Below are 20,320 nucleotides of genomic sequence, written 5' to 3'. Positions count from 1 at the left end.
GCTCGTTTTCGCAAGGTCATTTAAAAAGTTACTCAAGTCTTCAGTTTACTTCACCCCAAACCCCAGAGTAATTTTGCATAGTTTCAATTAAAAATGTGACGCTTAATTATAATTAAAAGTACAGAGGCTCACAGAAACATTGCAAATACATTTACTATTTCTTTCGCTAAGCTGCAAATTACTCGGCCGCGCATTTTACTTAAATGGAACTGTGTCCTTCACAGCCCGTTTGCACTGTGGAACAGACAGTCAAGGCGCCATTTCACAGCTTTGCATGTTCTAGTTTCGGACACCGCGATAACCCGACAACTGTTGCTCGTTTAGTACTCAGCTGGGGATAATGAACCGAATTACAGTTGTTCCAAAATTACTGCTGAACTTTATTTTATTTATAACACACTTACCTCCCTATGCAGCTTACTCCTGCTCAAATGACAGAGACAGACACTTCTCCCGGAGTTGAATACGACACCACCAATCCCGGGAGGCGCCATGGTACCGCCCCCTGTACCCGCCAGAGGCACAGCCGTCCCGCCCCCTGTCCCCGCCAGAGGCGCCGTAGTACCGTCCCCTGTCCCCGCAAAAAGGCGCTGCCATCCCCTCCCTAACCCTGCCGGAGCGTGATTCTGGATTCCCCACTGAGCGTAATTTTAGCAAAGACGTCAACACTAATATAGAAAGAATAATGGAGACTTTAAGAAGCATTAACTATTTCCAGAGGATAAAATTATTTTCTGCAGCTTCTGTAGTAGTTAGATTCAGAGGACACAAACCTAATTTATGATTCTGAACTACGTGACGTCTTTGTAGGGCGGAACATATATGGGAAAAGAGAACCGAAAGTCAGGAAAGGACGTATATCTGACGAACAGACCAGCGCCATGGCGTCTGAGAGAGAGATGGACGGTTTAATTGAAGAGTTAACGTGCCCCATCTGTCTTGAGATATTTGTTGACCCGGTATCTCTACAATGTGGTCATCACTTTTGCAGTCACTGCATCACACATATCTTGGGTCAGTTCCCTGAACAGAATACTTGTCCCCAGTGTCGTCACGTCTTCGCTGAAGTGAAGTCTGCTCGGAGGCTCGGTATTATTGCGGAGCAGGTTAAGGTGTTGAATGCGAAGCTGGCGCAGCAGAAGCGGGAACCTTGCTGTGAGGAACACGGGGAGAAGCTTAAGCTGTTCTGTTTAATGGAACGAGAAGTTATTTGTGTGGACTGCTGGAACGTCCGGCATCAAGGTCACAAAGTCATCCCGGTGAAGGGGGCAGCCTCGTTGTACAAGGTACAGTAATGGGCGACTGCCATTGGAATAACACCAGAGGGTAGTCAAAAGGAAGGGTATTGGTGTAGGTTTATCATTGTTACATAAACCAAGATGCAACAAAAGGAAAACGGAACATAGTACAACAAGTACAGAGAAATGCAGTGCAGATAGATCAATAAAGTGCAAAGCACATGAAATAAATCTCTATAACATCAGGACAGAAGCTGCCCTTGAGCCTGGAAGTGGGTACTTTCAAGCGTTATTATCTTCTGGTGGACAGAGGAGAAGAGAGAATGATCAGGCTGTGGGATCATTGTTTATGTTGGCAACTTTCCAGAGGCAGCAGGAAGTTGACAGTCAACCAGGCAGAATCTAGATTGAGTTCTGCAATTTTTTTGCAGTCTTGGGCAGAAAAGTTAAATGTCAAGTGAAGTTTATTATTATGTAACTACATGCATCCATATAAGGTATATAATGTAAATGTTACTTTGTATCAGTGTAAAGCACATAACCAATGATAATTTATGAAGGTAAGGATAAAATCTACAGATGAATCACACAAAAATAACAAACTGAAGTACATTAATATTAAATGTTGTAAAGTACGGAACAGATTAACCAGTGCAACTTCGAATACTACACGGCCGGGAGTTTAGTAGCCTAAAGGCCTGGGAGAATAAGATGTTTCCCATCCTGGCTGTTCTTGTCTTTAAGCGTCGTAGTCTCCTGCCTGATGATAGAATATCAAAAAAGATGATGGATGGAAGAGTGGATCCTTAAATTTGCACCTCCCTCCACTGCTACACTCCTTCTGTATCTGTGCACTTCTGTAGTTCTGGCCTGCATATCTTCATTTCCACTGGTCTTTCAGTTGCCTTATCTTTAAGCCCTTGCATATGCATCGCTCAATCTCTCTACATCTTTGTTGTTGTTTCTGAGCATTGTCATTGGTTTGGCATTGAATATTATGGGAATGTGGCCCTGTGAAGTGCATTGGAATGATTTGCCTGCTCTAATGATGTCATATGTTGGCTGTGTGGACATTACCGGTACATTGCTATGTGCATGAGTAATCCTTGAGCTTTGATGTATAGCCATGCATATGCTAACATATGCTACCATATCTAAGTAGTTTACACAGTTGACAACTGATGAGACTAGTTTTCCAGTTTTGCTGAAATCTCAATTCCATCAAATAACTAAAATACTTCATGTTCCAGAAAGCATTCAAGGAGGCTTTGGCCTTGTTGGAAGGAGAACTGCAAATAGTTACTGAAGACAAAATGAAACAAGAAGGAAAAATGGGAGAAGTGAAGGTAAGACTGCATTGCACTGATATATAAGTATTGAGTATTTATTGCATAAGACTGATATTAATTTGTTACTCAGGTTTTCATTGGAGGTGAATTCTTGCAGCCCAGCTACTTACCTGCATTTCAAGCATCTATTTTAAAGTGTAAACAGTGGGTGGTACTTAATGTCTTTCCAGGATTTGCTTCTGTTTGGTGATGTTCCCTAAGTAGTTCACAGTCTTTTAAGATAATGTACCTTTGAAGGTTTATTATTTTAACAGAGCAATTACAGTGACTAGTTCATGTATTGCAACACATATCCTGGCTCTTTCTCACCCTTCTCCTCATCTGCCTATCATCTCCTTACCTTTTTCCCATGGTCCATGCTCATCTTCAATCAGATGCTCCTTCTTCATCCATTTTCCTATTCCTTCTCTAAGCTTCTCACTTTATTCCCTCCCCCCTCACCCAGTTTCTACTCCTTTCCCTCCTCCCACCTTCTTATACTGATTTCTTCACCCTTCCTTTCCAGTCCTGATGAAGGGTCTTAGCTTGAAACATTGACTGTTTATTTCTCACCATTGATATTGTCTGATTTCCTGAGTTCCTCCACCATTTTGTATATATTGCCCAGGATTTCCAGCATCTCTTGTGTTCTTGATTTGTGCATTGCAAGTTCACTTGATCCCAAAATAATAAGGACCAGATAGTTTGATTTTGTTTTGCATAGCTCATCAATGAAATCAATGTTGGCCAGGATGCCAAGGACAAATTCTTTGCTTTTCTTCACTAACAACAGTTGATATTTGACATTCAGTTGAGGATCTGTGTGAGATCTCTGTGAAGCCTGTGACCTAAAACTAGTCTTAAGTTGATGCTGGTTTTAATTCTAGAATCAAATAAAACAAAAACAAGCCTTTTATTCCACTGTATTTTTTGCCAAACTTTGCAAGTCCTGGCTTGTGGAGTCAGTAAAAATAGCAAAGAGAAAAGATACACAGGAGCAGGCCCTTCTGTGTTCTAGTTCTGATTGTGTTCTTGTAAAAATTTATGTTTAATTATGTTTTTACTTGTTTTATTATGTTTTTTTTCTTGTAAATGCTTCTAAAATAATGCTATGTGCCCATAGGTAAGGTTTCCATTGCACATGTGTATTTATGTACTTGTGCAAATGACAATAAATTGAACTTGACATGACCATTTGTGCCAATCATCAAGCAGTCTACAGATGAATCCTGCTTTGTTCTCCCCATCTTCCCCTAAACTCCAACGAGATTCTCCCACTCACATACACAGTATGGGCAATATACAATAGACAATTAACTCTCATTTGTTTCAAATGTGGGAGGATTCTGCAGTACCCGTCAGAACCCCATATGGTTGCAGGAAGAACATGCAAACTCAACATGGACAGCACGCTTGGCCAGAATTGAACGAGGATCTCTTGTGCTGTGATACAGGGTTCTACCAGCTGTTTTGATTACCATCTGAGTGGAGCTCAACATTTTGACTTTAGTGTGAGAAAGCTTAAACATTGACCCAATGGCACAGAATGAAATGGAGTCAGCCCACAACCTCTTTGGCTTTGATGAGGAAGGGTTGAGAAACAGCAGTGAAGAGCACCCACACAAATGAATTGAAATCCAAGCAAAACACAAAAACACACAGTCCTGATGAAGGGTCTTGGCCCAAAACATTGATAGTTTACTCTTTTCCATAGCTGCTACCTGTCCTGCTGTGTTCCTCCAGCATTTTTTGTGTGAAATTCAGTTAGATGTGGTTAGCAAGGGCTTTAATTATTGGAAGGGATTGGAAAGGTTGGTAAGTTCCCAGAAGCAAAGAAGGTTGAAAGGTGACCTGAGAGAGGTATATTAAATTTTAATAGGTGTAGCTAGGATAAGATGCAGCTAATATTTTCTCCACCATGATTTCTGAAGAGACAGTGAACCAACCCTTGAACAGTACTTCACTATTTTGCCCTCATTTTGCACTATTTAATTTTTAAATATTTTTATCATAATTTATGTTTTTTGGTTTTGCACTGTACAACTGTCACAAAACAACAGATTTCTCGTCATGCGCCAATGATATTAAACCTGATTCTGTTTCTGAGATTGTCATCTTTTTCTCATGGAAAAGGTATCAAGTTCAAAGAGAAAGGGATTTAAGGTGAGAACAAGCTTTAAAGTTGATTGGAATTTTAATTTTTTTTTACAGAGTTGTTGATATCAGAAATGTGCTGCTAATGGAGATTATATTGATGCATTCCTTTCCCACAGACATTTCTTGATGTGCTGATTGCTTCCAGTGTTTTGTAGTTTTGTTTCAGATTTCTAACATCTGCAGTTGTTTGCTTCCCATTCAAACACTGTGTAGTTCTGACAATTATACTTTAGGGAGGTGTGCAATTCTTATGATGACATTTCATTGCAAAAAGCAAACAAAAAATTATACAATGGGTAGAGTTGGGAAGTAGGTCATTTGGCCTGTTGTCTCTGGGTTTACATATTGTAACAACAGTCTGCAAGTCTTACTTTCCTAATATCTCTCCACCTCCCTACAAAATATTTTCCTTCATGCATCCACTGTGTATAGATTCCTGAACCGATAGATTATGGACACAGACCCTATAGTCTACCAAGTCCAGACTGGTCATCAAACATCCTTTTATACTAATCATACATTACTCTCAATTTTTTAATAAGCTCTACATTGCCATTGACTAATTTCTGATTCTATCATTCCTCTGCAATTTACAATGGTCAATTAAGCTGCCAAATTGCATTTCTTTGGGATTGGGAGGAAACTAGAGCACCTAGAGGATATGGGGAGAATGCACAGACAGCAGCAAAAGCCAGGACTGAACCTGGGTCTCTGGTTGCAATGAGATGTGTTTCTACTAACAGTGCCCTTGTGCTTTCCATTTTTGTGAGTTATTTTAATATGTGCCTTGTGATAGTAACCCTTCCGCTCATGGAAGAAGATGTTTTTAATATGAATGTGGCAATCTACACTTATATTTTGTGTATGCCAGGACATGACATATGGAATATAATGTGATAAATGTGGGATCATTCACTTTGCTGGATTTTTAAAATGGTGGTCACTGAGCAAAATGTTCCATATATTTATAGGCATCCGTTAGACTCATGAGACCATGGATTTGTGCCTTGGAAGGTTTGTATGGGAGACCGGCAGTTGCCCATGCTGCAAGCCTTCCCCTCCATGCCACCGATGTTGTCCAAGGGAAGGGCAATAGGACCCACTTGCTTGGCACTGATATCATCGCAGAACAATGCGTTGTTAAGTGTCTTGCTCAAGGACACAACATGTTGCCTCAACTGAGGCTCAATCCAGTGACCTTCAGATCACTAGGCCAATGCCTTATCCACCAGGCCACGTGCTAACACATTCCATATGTGCTTGTGCATGAATCATTGAAGCTATATTTAGGTTTAAGCAAAATTATTAAGATTATTGGGACATTTGACATTTCAACAAAAGCTTATGAGTACAAACGTAAAATCACAGTGAAGTTCAATTAGCCTTTATTGAGAATGCAACTGGGATATTTTGTACAAATTTGTCTCCCACCCCCTGCCCCTCAGCTAGAGGTAGATATATTTGTGAAAGTGAGAATATAGACAATAGACAATAGGTGTAGAAGTAGACCATTCTGCCCTTTGAGCCTGCACCACCATTCTGAGGTCATGGCTGATCATCTACTATCAATACCCGGTTCCTGTCTTGTCCCCATATCCCTTGATTCCCCTATCCATAGGATACCTATCTAGCTCCTTCTTGAAAGCATTCAGAGAATTGGCCTCCACTGCCTTCTGAGGCAGTGCATTCCACAACCCCACAACTCTCTGGGAGAAGAAGTTTTTCCTTAACTCTGTCCTAAATGACCTACCCCTTATTCTTAAACCATACCCTCTGGTACTGGACTCTCCCAGCATCTGGAACATATTTCCTGCCTCTATCTTGTCCAATACCTTAATAATCTTATATGTTGCAATCAGATCCCCTCTCAATCTCCTTAATTCCAGCGTGTACAAGCCCAGTCTCTCTAACCTCTCTGCATAAGACAGTCCGGACATCCCAGAAATTAACCTCGTGAATCTACGCTGCACTTCCTGTACAGCCAGGATGTCCTTCCTTAACCCTGGAGACCAAAACTGTACACAATACTCCAGGTGTGATCTCACCAGGGCCCTGTACAAATGCAAAAGGATTTCCTTGTACTCAATTCCTTTTGTAATAAAGGCCAACATTCCATTAGCCTTCTTCACTGCCTGCTGCACTTGCTCATTCACCTTCAGTGACTGATGAACAAGGACTCCTAGATCTCTTTGTATTTCTCCCTTAGCTAACTCTACACTGTTCAGATAATAATCTACCTTCCTGTTCTTACTCCCAAAGTGGATAACCTCACACTTGTCTGCATTAAACGTCATCTGCCATGTATCTGCCCACTCACCCAGCCTATCCAAGTCACCCTGAATTCTCCTAACATCCTAATCACATGTCACACTGCCACCCAGCTTAGTATCATCAGCAAACTTGCTGATGTTATTCTCAAAGCCTTCATCTAAATCGTTGATGTAAATCGTAAACAGCTGTGGTCCCAATACCGAGCCCTGTGGCACCCCATTAGTCACCACCTGCTATTCTGAGAAACACCCAATCACCGCTACCCTTTGCTTTCTATCTGCCAACCAGTTTTCTATCCATGTCAATATCTTCCCCCCAATGCCATGAGCTCTGATTTTACCCACCAATCTCCTATGTGGGACCTTATCAAATGCCTTCTGAAAATTGAGGTACACTGCATCCACTGGAACTCCCTTGTCTAACTTCCTGGTTACATCCTCGAAAAACTCCAATAGATTAGTCAAGCATGATTTGCCCTTGGTAAATCCATGCTGGCTTGGCCCAAACCTATCACTGCTATCTAGATATGCCGCTATTTCATCTTTAATAATGGACTCTAGCATCTTCCCCACTACTGATGTTAGGCTGACAGGATGATAGTTCTCTGTTTTCTCGCTCCCTCCTTTCTTAAAAAGTGGGATAACATTAGCCATTCTCCAATCCTCAGGAACTGATCCTGAATCTAAGGAACATTGGAAAATGATTACCAATGCATCCGCAATTTCCAGAGCCACCTCCTTTAGTACCCTAGGATGAAGACCATCTGGACCTGGGGATTTGTTAGCCTTCAGTCCCATCAGTCTACTCATCACCGTTTCCTTCCTAATGTCAATCTGTTTCATTTCCTCTGTTACCCTATGTCCTTGGCCCATCCATACATCTGGGAGATTGCTTGTGTCTTCCCTAGTGAAGACAGATCTAAAGTACTTATTAAATTCTTCTGCCATTTCTCTGTTTCCCATAACAATTTCACCCAATTCATTCTTCAAGGGCCCAACATTGTGCTTAACTATCTTCTTCCTCTTCACATACCTAAAAAAAGCTTTTGCTATCCTCCTTTATATTCCTGGCTAGCTTGCATTCGTACCTCATTTTTTCTCCCTGTATTGCCTTTTTAGTTAAATTCTGTTGTTCCTTAAAAATTTCCCAATCATCTGTCTTCCCACTCACCTTAGCTCTGTCATACTTTTTTTTTAATGCTATGCAATCTCTGACTTCCTTTGTCAACCACTGTGGCCCCTTTTCCCCCTTTGAATCCTTCCTTCTCAGGGGGATGAACTGATTTTGCACCTTGTGCATTATTCCCAAGAATACCTGCCATTGCTGTTCCACTGTCTTTTCTGCTAGGATATCCATCCATTTAACTTTGGCCAGCTCCTCCCTCATGGCTCCATAGTCTCCTTTGTACAACTGCAACACTGACACCTCCGATCTGCCCTTATCCTTCTCAAATTGCAGATAAAAACTTATATTATGGTCACTACCTCCTAATGGCTCCTTTACTTCAAGATCGCTTATCAAATCCTGTTCATTACACAACACTAAATCCAGAATAGCCTTGTCCCTGGTTGGCTCTCGTACAAGCTGTTCCAAGAATGCATCCCGTAGGCACTCTACAAACTCCCTATCCTGGGGTCCAGCACCAACCTGATTCTCTCAGTTCACCTGCATGTTGAAATCCCCCATAACTACTGCGACATTACCTTTGCCACATGCCAATGTTAACTCCCTATTCAACTTGCACCCAATATCCATGCTACTGTTTGGGGGCCTGTAGACAATACCCATTAGGGTTTTTTTGCCCTTACTGTTCCTCAGTTCTATCCACATAGACTCTATTTCTCCTGATCCTATGTCCCCCCTTGCAAAGGACTGAATCTCATTCCTCACCAACAGGGCCACCCCACCCCCTCTGCCCTCATTTCTGTCCCTACGATAGCACGTATACCCTTGTACATTCATTTCCCAGGTCTGATCTCCCTGCAGTCATGTCTCCATTATCCCAACAACATCATAGTTACCCATTTGCACCTGAGCTTCAAGCTCATCCGCCTTATTTCTGACACCGTGCATTCAGATATAGAATTTTTAGCCCATTTCTCCTCTCTCTGTTTGAATCGCTGCCTATTGTGCTTTACCCAGGTCCCAGAGCTCCCATCAGGCTATACGCCCCTTGAATTTTGTTGTCCTTCCTAAATTTACTTATTCTTTCTGCACATTTAACTCCATGTTCCGTCAGACCATCCCTCTGTACATGAGTCCTCCTTATCACTTGTTCCGCCTCACCTTTCTCTACTACACACAATATTCTGGAACCGTGTAGTCCCCACCTGTCCTTTATTCTTCATCTTGCTATCCTCTCTCAAACATTCTGGATCCTTGCCCCCTGCAAATTTAGTTTAAACCCCCCGAGCAGCACTGGCAAACTTTCCTGCAAGAATGTTAGTATCGCTCCAGTTCAGGTGTAAACCATCCCGTCGTAACAGATCTCACCTTCCCTGGAACAAAGCCCAATTATCTAAAAACCTGAAGCCCTGCCTCCTGAACCATCCTCTCAGCCACATATTAATCTGTATAATCCTTCTGTTCCTTGCCTCACTCGCATGTGGCACAGGTAGCAATCCTGAGATTGTTACCCTGGAGGTCCTGCCCTTCAGCTTCGCACCTAACACCCTGAACTCACTACGCAGGACCCCCTCACTCATCCTACCCACATCGTTGGTCCCTACATGGACCACAGCATCTGGGTTCTTGCCCTCCCTCTCGAGAATAACCTGCACCCGATCTGGTCTTCCCCACAAAATCTCCTATCTGGCCCCCTGACTATAGATTCCCCTATCACTACCGCTCTCTTCTCTTCCCTCCTCCCCTTCCTAGTTGAGGGTCCAACCTCAGTGCCAGAAACAGGACCACTGCAACTTGTTCCTGGTAGGTCATCCCCACCAACAGTATCCAAAACGGTATGCTTATTGTTGATGGGAACGGCCACAGGGGTGCTCTGCTCTCTCTGTCTGCTCGCCCTGCCTCTCTTGACTGTCACCCATTTGCCTACCTCCTGTCTTTTCGGTGTGACTACATCTTGATAACTCTTATCTATCTCTGTCTCTGCCTCCTGAATGATTCTTAGTTCATCCAGATCCTGCTCCAATTCCCTAACTCAGTCTGATAGGAGCTGCAGTTGGATGCACCTTTTGCAATATAATAAAGGTTCACCAGATTGCGATCAGAGGATTTGTCTTCTGAGCAGAATATAGGCAGATTACACACATAATCTCCAGAGTTCATGTTAATATGGGGCAATCTCATTCTCTTTTTACAATGTGCACCATATAAAACTCTTAGTAGGTTAAAACGATAGATGCAGAGAAGTTGTTTCCTTTAACCAAATTGCCAACATTGTTTTTCTCCAGATGCCTTACTCGTAAAGGATTAGAGGGTTTGGAAGGGTGGGTGGTGGGGAGTCATGGCCTCAAATTAAGGGTTTAGGCATTCCAGTTCAAGATGTGAAGAAAATTATTTACCAATTACTATATGTAGTGACTATTTGAAACTCTCTAACCAATGTGCCATCAAGTATTTTAAATAATATTGTTGGATACAGTATTATTGGAATCAAGAGATATGGGGTTCGTGCAAGTGGCACTGAGGTAAAAGGTTATAGACGATAGAGAACGGTTGTATGGCTATTCCTATTTCTGTTTCATCTGCTCTTGTGTTCTATAATCATAGACTTTGGTGATAATTCCTGGACTCTTGCAGTGCCAGATGTGTAGACGTGGATTAGGGCAATTGTGGATGTACAAATGGTTTTGCCAAACTTTGCAAGTCCTGGCTTGTGCTAGGTTTTCTGAAATTGACTCCTACATTAGGCCATGGACATATCAATCACTCCTTGTAATCTAGCAGCAAAAAAAAAAAAACACAGTAGTAAATAAGCAAGTGAATCAATTATGTATATTGAATAGATAAAAAAAGATTGCAAAAACAGAAATACTGTATATTTTTTAAAAAATGAGGTAGTGTCCAAAGCTTCAATGTCCACTTATGAATTGGATGGCAAAGGGGAAGAAGCTGTTCCTGAATTGCTGAGTGTGTGCCTTCAGGCTTCCATAGCTCCTACCTGATGGTAACAGTGGGAACAGGGAATGCCCTGGGTACTGGAAGTACTTAAGAATGGACAATGCCTTTCTGAAACAGCGCTCCCTAAAGATGCCCTGGGTACTTTGTAGGCTGGTGCCCAAGATGGAGCTGACTAGATTTACAGCCTTCCCCAGCTTCTTTTGGTCCTGTGCAGTAGCACCTCCATACTAGACAGTGATGCAGCCTGTCTGAATGTTCTTCATGGTACACTCAAAAACTTCTACAGTTGTATTTGTTGACATGCCAAATCTCTTCAAACTCCTAATAAAGTATAGTCGCTGTCTTGTCTTCTTTATAACTACATCGATATGTTGGGGCCAGGTTAGATCTTCAGAGATCTTGACACCCAGGAACTTGAAACTGCTCACTCTCTCCACTTTTCATCCCTCTATGAGAATTTGTACATTCTTTTGTCTTACCCTTCCTGAAGTTTTTTCGTCTTTTTCGTCTTACTGATGTTGAGTGCCAGGTTGTTCCTGCGACACCACTCCACTAGTTGGCATATCTCACTCCTGTACGTCCTCTTGTCACCACCTGAGATTCTATCAACAATGGTTGTATCATCAGAAAACTTATAGATGATATTTGAGCTATACATAGCCACACATTCATATGTATATAGAGAATAGAGCAATGGGTTAAGTACACACCCCTGAGGTGCACCAGTGTTGATCGTCATCGAGGAAGGTATGTTATCCCCAATCCACACAAACTCTGATCTTTGAGTTAGGAAGTCAAGGATCCAATCACAGATGGAGGTACAGAGGCCCAGGTTCTGCATTTTCTCAATCTGGATTTTGGGAATGATGGTATTAAATGCTGAGTGATAGTCAATGAACAGGATCCTGACATAGGTGTTTGTGTTGTCTAGGTGGTCTAAAGCCTTGTTGATAGCCATTGAGCTTGTGTCTGCCATTGACCTATTGTGGCGATAGGCAAATTGCAATGGATTCAGGTCCTTGCTGAGGCAGGAGTTCAGTCTAGTCATAAACAAACTCTCAAAGCATTTCATCACTGTCGATGTGAGCGCTACTGGGTGATTGTCATTAAGGCAGCCCACATTATTCTTCTGAGGCACTGGTATAATTGTTGCCTTTTTGAAGCAAGTGGGAAATTCTGCCCATAGTAGTGAGAGGCTGTAAATGTCCTAGAATGGTCCCGCTAGTTGGATGGCACAGGTTTTCAGAGCCTTACCAAGTACCCCTTTGGACAGGTTCATGGAAGGTGTATTTAAACACTAACATAGTCTTGAAGAACTTCAGCTTTTCATTGTTACTGCTGATACCTAGAAGTGGGGATTCAAGAACCTTTGAAATTATATTTTAGTAGTTAGCAAGTGAAGTGTCACATCTGTTTGTCCAAACTGGTGAATTACACTTGAGCAGGTAAGAGCAATTAGTCCTTCAGGTACCTTTTTTGTACTGGATTACTGAGCTTCTGGTCACTGTAGCAGATAATAGTGGTGGAAAAAAAAATTCTCTTTATTGAAATAATGCATCAACTTCCATCACCTTTGCAGCCAGTGAATTGCAGACAATATCAGCTGAACTAACTGCAGAAACTGTGTTCCTGTAAGTGAAGTGAAATGGTCGGACACAGGGTATATTGTATTACAAAAAAAAACAAAATTGCTTTTAATTCACAGGGTAATCCTTCATGCCAAAGCACCCGATGAATCACATCTGTTCTGTGAAATGGCGCACAATTTAATCATCCTAAGGAGAGTTGTAGACTTATAGTGCCTATAAGAAGTATTCACCCCCTCTTGCAAGTTTTCATGTTTTGTTACTTTACAACATTGAATCACAGTGGATTTAATTTTCCTTTTTTGATAGTAATCAATAGATAAAGACCTTTCCCTGTCATATTCAAATTAGATCTCTGGAAAATAATCTAAATTAATTACTCCTTTTAATGTGACAAACCAAATCACCACTGGTGCAGCCAATTGATTTTAGAAGTCACATAATTAGTTAAATGGAGATCACTACTGTACATTCAAGGTGTTTAAATTGATTGTAGTAAAAATACACCTCTGTCTGGAAGGTCCAATTATTGGTGAGTCAATATCCTGGCAGAAGTTACACCATGAAGAAAAATGAGCACTCCAGGCAACCAGGAAAAGGTTGTTGAAAAGCAAAAGTCAGGAGATGGATACAGGAAAATTTCCAAGTCACTGAATATTCCTTGGAGTACAGTTAAGTCAATCATCAAGAAATGGAAAGAATGAGGCACCGGTGTAGATCTGTCTAGAGCAGGCTGTCCTCATAAACTGAGTGACTGTGCAAGAAGGGGACTAGTGTGGTAGGCAACCAAGAGACCTATAAAAACTCTGGAGGAATTACAAGCTTCAGTGGCTAAGATGGGGTAGACTGCACATATAACAGCTGTCGCCTGGGTGCTTCATCAGTTGCAGCTCTATGGAAGAGTGGCAAGGAGGTAGCCACTGTTGCAAAAAATCTCATGAAGTCTTGTTGGAAGTTCAGAAAGCATGTGGGAGACTCTGAAGTCAGTTAGAAGAAAGTTCTATGGTCTGATGTAACCAAAATTGAGGTTTTTGGCTGAACATATGCTATATTCAGTGTAAGCCAAACACTGCACATCATCAAAAATGCACCACTCTTACTGTGAAGATGCTGGTGGCTGCTTCATGATGAGGGGATGTTTTATTGCAGCAGGCCCTGGAATGCTTGAGAAGGGAGAGGGTAAAATGAATGCAGCCGAATACAGTGAGGAAAACCTGATGAAGTCTGCAAGAGAACTGCAGGTTGAGAGAAGATTTGTCTTCCAGCAAGACAATGACCCCAAACTTAAAGCCAAAGCTACACAGGAATGGCTTAAAACAAAAAAAAAAAATCACACTGTAGACCGCAATGCAATTGAGAATTTGTGGCTGGACTTGAAAAGGACTGTCCACTCATGATCTCCACACAATCTGACAGAGCTTGAGCAGTTTTGTAATGAAGTATGGGGAAAATTGCAGTGCCCAAATGTGCAAAGTTGATGGAGACCTATCCACACAGTCTCAAGGCTGTAATTGTTACAGAAGTTGCATCTACTAAATACAGACTTGAAGGGGATCAGTAGTTAAGTAGTCAATGATTTTATTTTTAATAATTGTATTAAGATAGACCAATATGTACAAATTTGTTTTCACTTTAACAAGAAACTGTTTTTTTCTACTGATTAGTGTCAAGAATGCCAAATTAAGTCCAACGTGATTCAATATTGTTAAACAATAAAACATTAGAAGGGGAGGGGTGAGTACTTGTTATAGGCACTCTAAATAATGAATCTAGTATGACTGTCACCATTTTAACTGTCAACTAAACAAAGGGCAGAAGATTATAAGATATAGTAGAAGAATTAAGTCTTTCAGCCCATCTCATTTATTCCACTATTCAATCATGGGCTGATTCACAACCCTCAGTGGCAACAACTTCCACAGATTCTCCACTCTTGTGATGAAAAAGTTCCTGCACATCTAATCTTTAAATGTAGTTTTAATCTTTTGTAGTTAAGAAGGCCTATGGGATGCTAGGCTTTATTAACAGGGGGTTGAGTTCAAGAGTAGAGAGGTCATGTTGCAACTCTACAAACCTCTGGTGAGACCGCACTTAGAGTATTGTGTTCAATTCTGCTCACCTCATTAAAGGAAGGATGTGGAAACTATGGAGAGGGTGCAGAGGAGATTTACCAGGATGTTGCCTGGTTTGGAGAACAAGTCATATGAAGCAAGGTTAGCAGAGTTGGGACTTTTCTCTTTGAAGCATAGAAGAATGAGAGGGGACTTGATAGAGGTCTACAAGATTAAGAGAGGCATAGATAGGGTGGATAGTCAGTACCTGTTTCCCAGGGCATGAATAGCAAACACGGGTGGGCATATGTACAAAATTAAGGGAGGGAAGTTTAGAGGAGACATCAGGGGTAAGTGTTTTACACAGAGGGTTGTGAGTGCCAGGAATGACTTGCCAGGGACGGTGGTGGAGGCTAAAACATTAGGGGTATTTAAGAGCCTCTTGGATGGGCACATGGATGAAAGAAAAATGGAGGGTTATGGGGTAGTGTGGGTTTAGTACTTTTTTTAAGGATTATATGGGTCAGCACAACATGGAGGGCTGAAGGGCCTTTATTGTGCTGTAGTGTTCTATGGTTAAAGGAGTATTTGTTTGGCATGAGGCTGCACCTCAGATCGTAAGCTCTTTTGCTAATGGAAATGTTCTCTCCAGATAAATCCATTAAAACAGGGACTCTATGAGTGAAAAGTTGACCATGTGGAGGTGGTAATATCTGAAAACCATTCTGTATGTCGTCTGATCTTGTACTGTCAAAGAAGTGATAGCTAAAAGCATTCACATTGGTGAAAATATTTTACCTTTTCTCTGGATGTGCCCAAGACTGCCTTTCTTTATATAAACAGAAAGAAAGGGTATGTGAAGCACACTGGTAAAGTGAACGAGCCTCATTCTCTCTATTTTCTAGCTGGATAAAAATGTTTCTGTTTGGTAGACTGTATTAATGATTATCTTGTTACAGAACAGTAGAATAAATATTCATCAAGAATGTTTACTTTCAACAATCCTGCAGGTGCAAGTGGAACAGCTGTCGGAAAGAATTGGACAAGAATTTTTGAAGATGCACTATTTCCTGAAAGAGCAAGAAAAGGTTATGAGATGTCAGCTGAGAAACAATGAGAAGATGACACTGAAAAGACTGGACAACACAGTGGCAGTAATTAACAATGATATATCAACACTTGAGGAAAGAATTCTGGAGATAAAATCACGACTAGCGATGAATCAAACAGTTGAGATACTCAAGGTAGTCATAATGTTTTTAAAAATCTGGCCTGGATTTGGGATTTGCATAAGTTTTGTTGCTAATACTGTTTTCTCTTTTTCCTCCTCTTAGGATGCAGAAAACTTCCTGAAAACGTATGTCCTATTTCATTGTGTGGAACGTGCTATATTGTTTTAATTTTATTGCTTACCTGCACTATCCCTGTTCCCAGATGTCATGTCCAGTGCCATGAGGTGGAAGAGTTCAACATTAAGTTAACCAGTAAAGTCCTTGATGGGCTTTTGCTTCCATTTCTCAGAGTGTGGGAGGATATGAGGAGAATGATCGTTGCAGGTAAGTAAGTGTGTGTGTGTGTGTGTGTGTGTGTGTGTGTGTGTGTGTGTGTGTGTGTGTGTGTGTGTGTGTGTGTGTGTGTGTGTGTGTGTGTGTGTGTGTGTGTGTGTGTGTGTGTGTGTCTATGTTCAGTTGTTCCCCTATATTTAGAGGCTATGGGGGAGAGTTGTTTCTAAGGAATTGATTACAATACAGGTGATCAGATGATCAGGTACTGATTTAACAGCTGCTCAATTGGGAAAACCTGCCAGTGCCCCAAACAGTATTTCTAAAATCTCTTCCTGTCCACTTGTAGTCGTGCTTCCCAAATTATTTCAGAAGTATTAAATGGAACCTATTCTTGAGTATGAGGAAGAACTTTGGCATGTTGTCTTCAAAAAAAAGGTGAAATAGTTCTTCTCCATTTGACCCAATATTTATCACTCTGCAACCAAACTGAAATATATAAATTGGTCAGCTGCACGTCCCAGGACTATGGAGCATGTTGTGAAAAGTGGATACATTTCTTTGTACAGAATGTGTTGCCGGACTCTTTCCTGAAGGTCAGGGTTGGCAAATTGGCCACAAGGCCAGTCAGCCCCTATAGGCTGTGCACACTGTAGGAGTTGAGCCAGAGCAGCCATATTACTGGATGTAGACTGGGCCGATTGAAGCTGTCAGTATGAGGAATGGGAGGTTGGAAGCAATATTATTGGGTCAACTATACAGTGTTGGTGGAGATGGCACTTCATAGTGTTTGTGAAGAAGACATGATATGGGAAAGTGGAAGAAATCAGGGATTATGAACTTGATTATAATAAGTGAGTGAAGATGTAGTTGAAGATTGCAGAGCTATAGTTAGACAGATGAGGTGAAAGTGATTGATCAAGGATTTAGGATGAATAAGGAGATTTGGTGGTATTGTGGGGGGTCAGTGCTGGTGGGGTACCTGATAGTTTAGGTAAGTTCCTTTCCCTGATAATGTGGTAACTAGAATTCTCACAATAATCCAAATGTGGCTGAACCAAACTTTTATAAAGTTGTGCCATTACCTTCATTCCATGTCCCAGTAATGAAGACCAGTAATCTGTATGCATTCTTCACCAGCCTTTTTACCATTTCTCCCACCTTTTATGATATAGTCACTGAAAACACAAGACGGAGAAGACATAAGCATTCTCTGCTAATCAGTACAATGATCGTTGATTTCTTTGAGCTTAACACTTACTTCCTTATGCCTTATGCAGAAATGTATTAACTTTCTTAAACATATTTAGTGACAGCATCCATCAGTTTTTGTGCGGTGGGGTCCACAAGTTTATAAGCCTGTGAAAGTAAAATTCTTTCTTCACCTCAGTTCCAAATGTTTTGCACCATATAATGATTCTGTGATTCTCTTATTCTAACCTGCGACCTGCACCTACTTCCACCCCAAGCCTGGAGTAGTATTTCCCTACATCCTAACTGTGAAGTTGTTGTTACAGATTTCTGTTAAATATACACTTTTTCAAACATAATACTTGAGTTGTGATTTAACTACAGCCTTCTCTCATGTAGCAATTCATGCTTGTTCCTGCATTCAACACAGCCTGCAAAGAAGGCCAATATATTGCTGCACCTACACACTTGATTCCAATGACCACTAGTTCCCATTGTCCCAATTTCCCCAGTCTATTACAAGTTGATAGAGTGCTTCAGGAAGTATATCCTGTGTTAGCCTTCTTTAGTCAAGGCATTGAGTTCAAGAACTGCAAGGTAATGTTGCAGCTATATAAAATTCTTATTAGACCACCCTTTTAATATTGTGTTCAGTTCTGGTTACCACATTTTAGGAAGGATGTAGGGTTCTTCAGAGAGAATGCTGACTGAAGCTAGAGCCTTGCCTTATGAATATTGCTTGTGCATTCTAGGGCTTTTCTCTCTGGAGGGCAGGAAATGAAAGGTGACTTGGTCGAAGTGTACAACATGGCAAGGGGCATAGATAGAGTGGACAGCCAGAAGCTTCTACCAAGAGCAGAAATGGCTAATACATTTGGGCATAACTTTACAGTGATTGGAGGAAAGTATAGGGGGATGTCAAAGGTATTTTTTTTAATATAGGAAGTATTGGGTGTATGGAATACACTGCCAGGGTGGTGGTAGACACATTTACATTGGTGGCACTTAAGAAATGAATGATAGAAAAATGGAGGGATATGGAAGAGGAAAGGATTAGATTAACCTTAGAGTAGATTAAAAGGTTGGTACAACATCATGGGCCAAAATGTTCTGTATTCCATCAATATTTGTACCTTGTCCTGCAATGAGAATTTTAGATATATGAATGGTGAGGTGTTTTGGTAATAGGGTCTGAGGTAGTGGTAAGGATGAGATGCCCTACCTTTTGATTTTTCTCACAAAGAAGGTTATTGTCACATTTAACTATGTTATATAGCATCAACCATTGACTTAACATATCAAAATTGCATTTAATGTGTATTATCTCTTCCTCATAACTTGCATCCGCATTTGATGTCATTTATATTTGGTTCCTTCATCTACATGATTGTTGTACTGTATATAGTGAACATCTGGGGCCACTGGCAGTGGTACCTGCAGTACCTGACTCTTCAGTGGCTGTAACCTGAGAAAGTCTCCTTTATTTCCACACTGTTTCCTACCACATCTCAATCCCAGCCAATATGTCACTCTGTGTGCTTTAATTTTGCATGCTAAATTCTGACTTGACACCTTTATGGGAGGCTTTCAGAAAATCCAAATACACTGGACCTACTGGTTCTCTGTAAATATTTCACCAGTCTCTTCCTAATTTTCTCCAGTAGTTAAGTCAACATAAATCCATCTTCATCAAAATAAATCTTTAAATCCATCTTTTGTCTATCTCATTGCCAGTTGCCACATTCTTTAATATAGGCTTTAGCATTGCTCACTACTAATGTAAGGCTAACTAATCTGTATTTTTCTCCATCTTTAAATAAATAGTTTACATTTGCCACTTTTAACACTGCAGAAACTGCTTCACTACTTGAAGTATTATGAAACACAACATTCAACCTTCACTTGTCCTATAGTTCCTACTTTAGCCATGAGACCAGTCAATCATTTAAAATAAAAGTTTTGTGGGCTCAGGGAAGAGTCCTCACCTTGTACTGGAATAATGCTCTCACATATGTGAAGGCGAAATGTGCTGGGCAATAGGTACTGACAAAGTGGTGCAGATTCAAAGGAGGGATACCTGTTTCAAAGCCTCTGCAATGGAAATGCTTCAAATGTTTTGTACTGGATTTCATCAAAGAGGAGCTGACAAAATGACAATAATCTGTTACATTTCTTTTTTCAATCCCTTTCTTAAGAAGATTAATGCTTCATTTTTTGTGTTTTATTTCAGTCCCTAGATTTGAAGACAGAAAATGAGCAGCTTTTTGTTTCCTAGCGTCGTCTTAGTGTAAACAATGATGAAGAATTGGATTATTTTCCTGAATCCCAGTGAATTTTAATGGATTCTTATGTGCTTTGATTTTATGGCATTTCACATCAGGCTGATGCTACTTTGGCTGCTGGAAACAAAAGTTTCTGTGTTGTAGAGGGTATCCTCACTATATCTTCACAGGGTTACTAGATCAGAGGTTTGGTTAAAGAGTATGACTACAGGGCAGAAAAAATGAATTCACTCCAATTTTCATTAAAAGGAGCCTTGGTAATTAGGGATTTATCTAGACTATTATTGCGGGAAGATGCCGATTGCATGTCTCACCTTTACACTTCCACCGATGTATTTCTTGGGAAGCATTTAAAAATTACACTAGCAAAACATTTGAACCAGTTGCACTGCTTGCACTTTAATTTCTTTGGGGAGAAGTTTTGATTTAATTAGGATTTTAAAACTGCTAGAATCTCTTTTGTTACCTGCTTTATGATCTTTCCAATGTTCAGTTTCATTGACTTTATTAGTACTGACTGCTGGCTGTGTGATATGTTGGGTGGGATTATCCACTTGGTGCTAGTTATTATTGTACTAATACAGATAAATCACTACTTCTTACTTAGCTGATATGTGACATGTCTATTTAGGGT

The 20,320-nt window shown here is 40.8% G+C and overlaps 2 protein-coding genes across 2 annotated transcripts in view; one reads left to right on the top strand and one right to left on the bottom strand.

Annotated features, from left to right (window-relative positions):
- The window catches only part of LOC140721022 (nuclear factor 7, brain-like), an 85,179-nt gene extending 84,676 nt beyond the window's left edge, over nt 1–503 (bottom strand). Inside the window, exon 1 of the mRNA XM_073035895.1 lies at nt 405–503. The gene's annotated coding sequence lies outside the window, so the exon portion shown is untranslated. The remainder of the gene's footprint in view (nt 1–404) is intronic.
- Nucleotides 504–643: 140 nt separating this feature from the next.
- LOC140716768 (tripartite motif-containing protein 60-like) lies at nt 644–19,950 on the top strand. Its single transcript, XM_073029613.1, has 6 exons — nt 644–1,286; nt 2,489–2,584; nt 15,722–15,955; nt 16,046–16,068; nt 16,146–16,267; nt 19,635–19,950. The coding sequence occupies exons 1-6, from the start codon at nt 882–884 to the stop codon at nt 19,658–19,660; spliced, it is 906 nt and encodes a 301-aa protein (XP_072885714.1). The 5' UTR covers nt 644–881; the 3' UTR covers nt 19,661–19,950.
- Nucleotides 19,951–20,320: the final 370 nt, after the last annotated feature.

This window comes from Hemitrygon akajei, chromosome 2 (assembly GCF_048418815.1).
Source record: "Hemitrygon akajei chromosome 2, sHemAka1.3, whole genome shotgun sequence".
In the NCBI taxonomy this organism is placed as follows: Eukaryota; Metazoa; Chordata; class Chondrichthyes; order Myliobatiformes; family Dasyatidae; genus Hemitrygon; species Hemitrygon akajei.
This window is presented reverse-complemented; position numbering and strand designations above follow the sequence as displayed.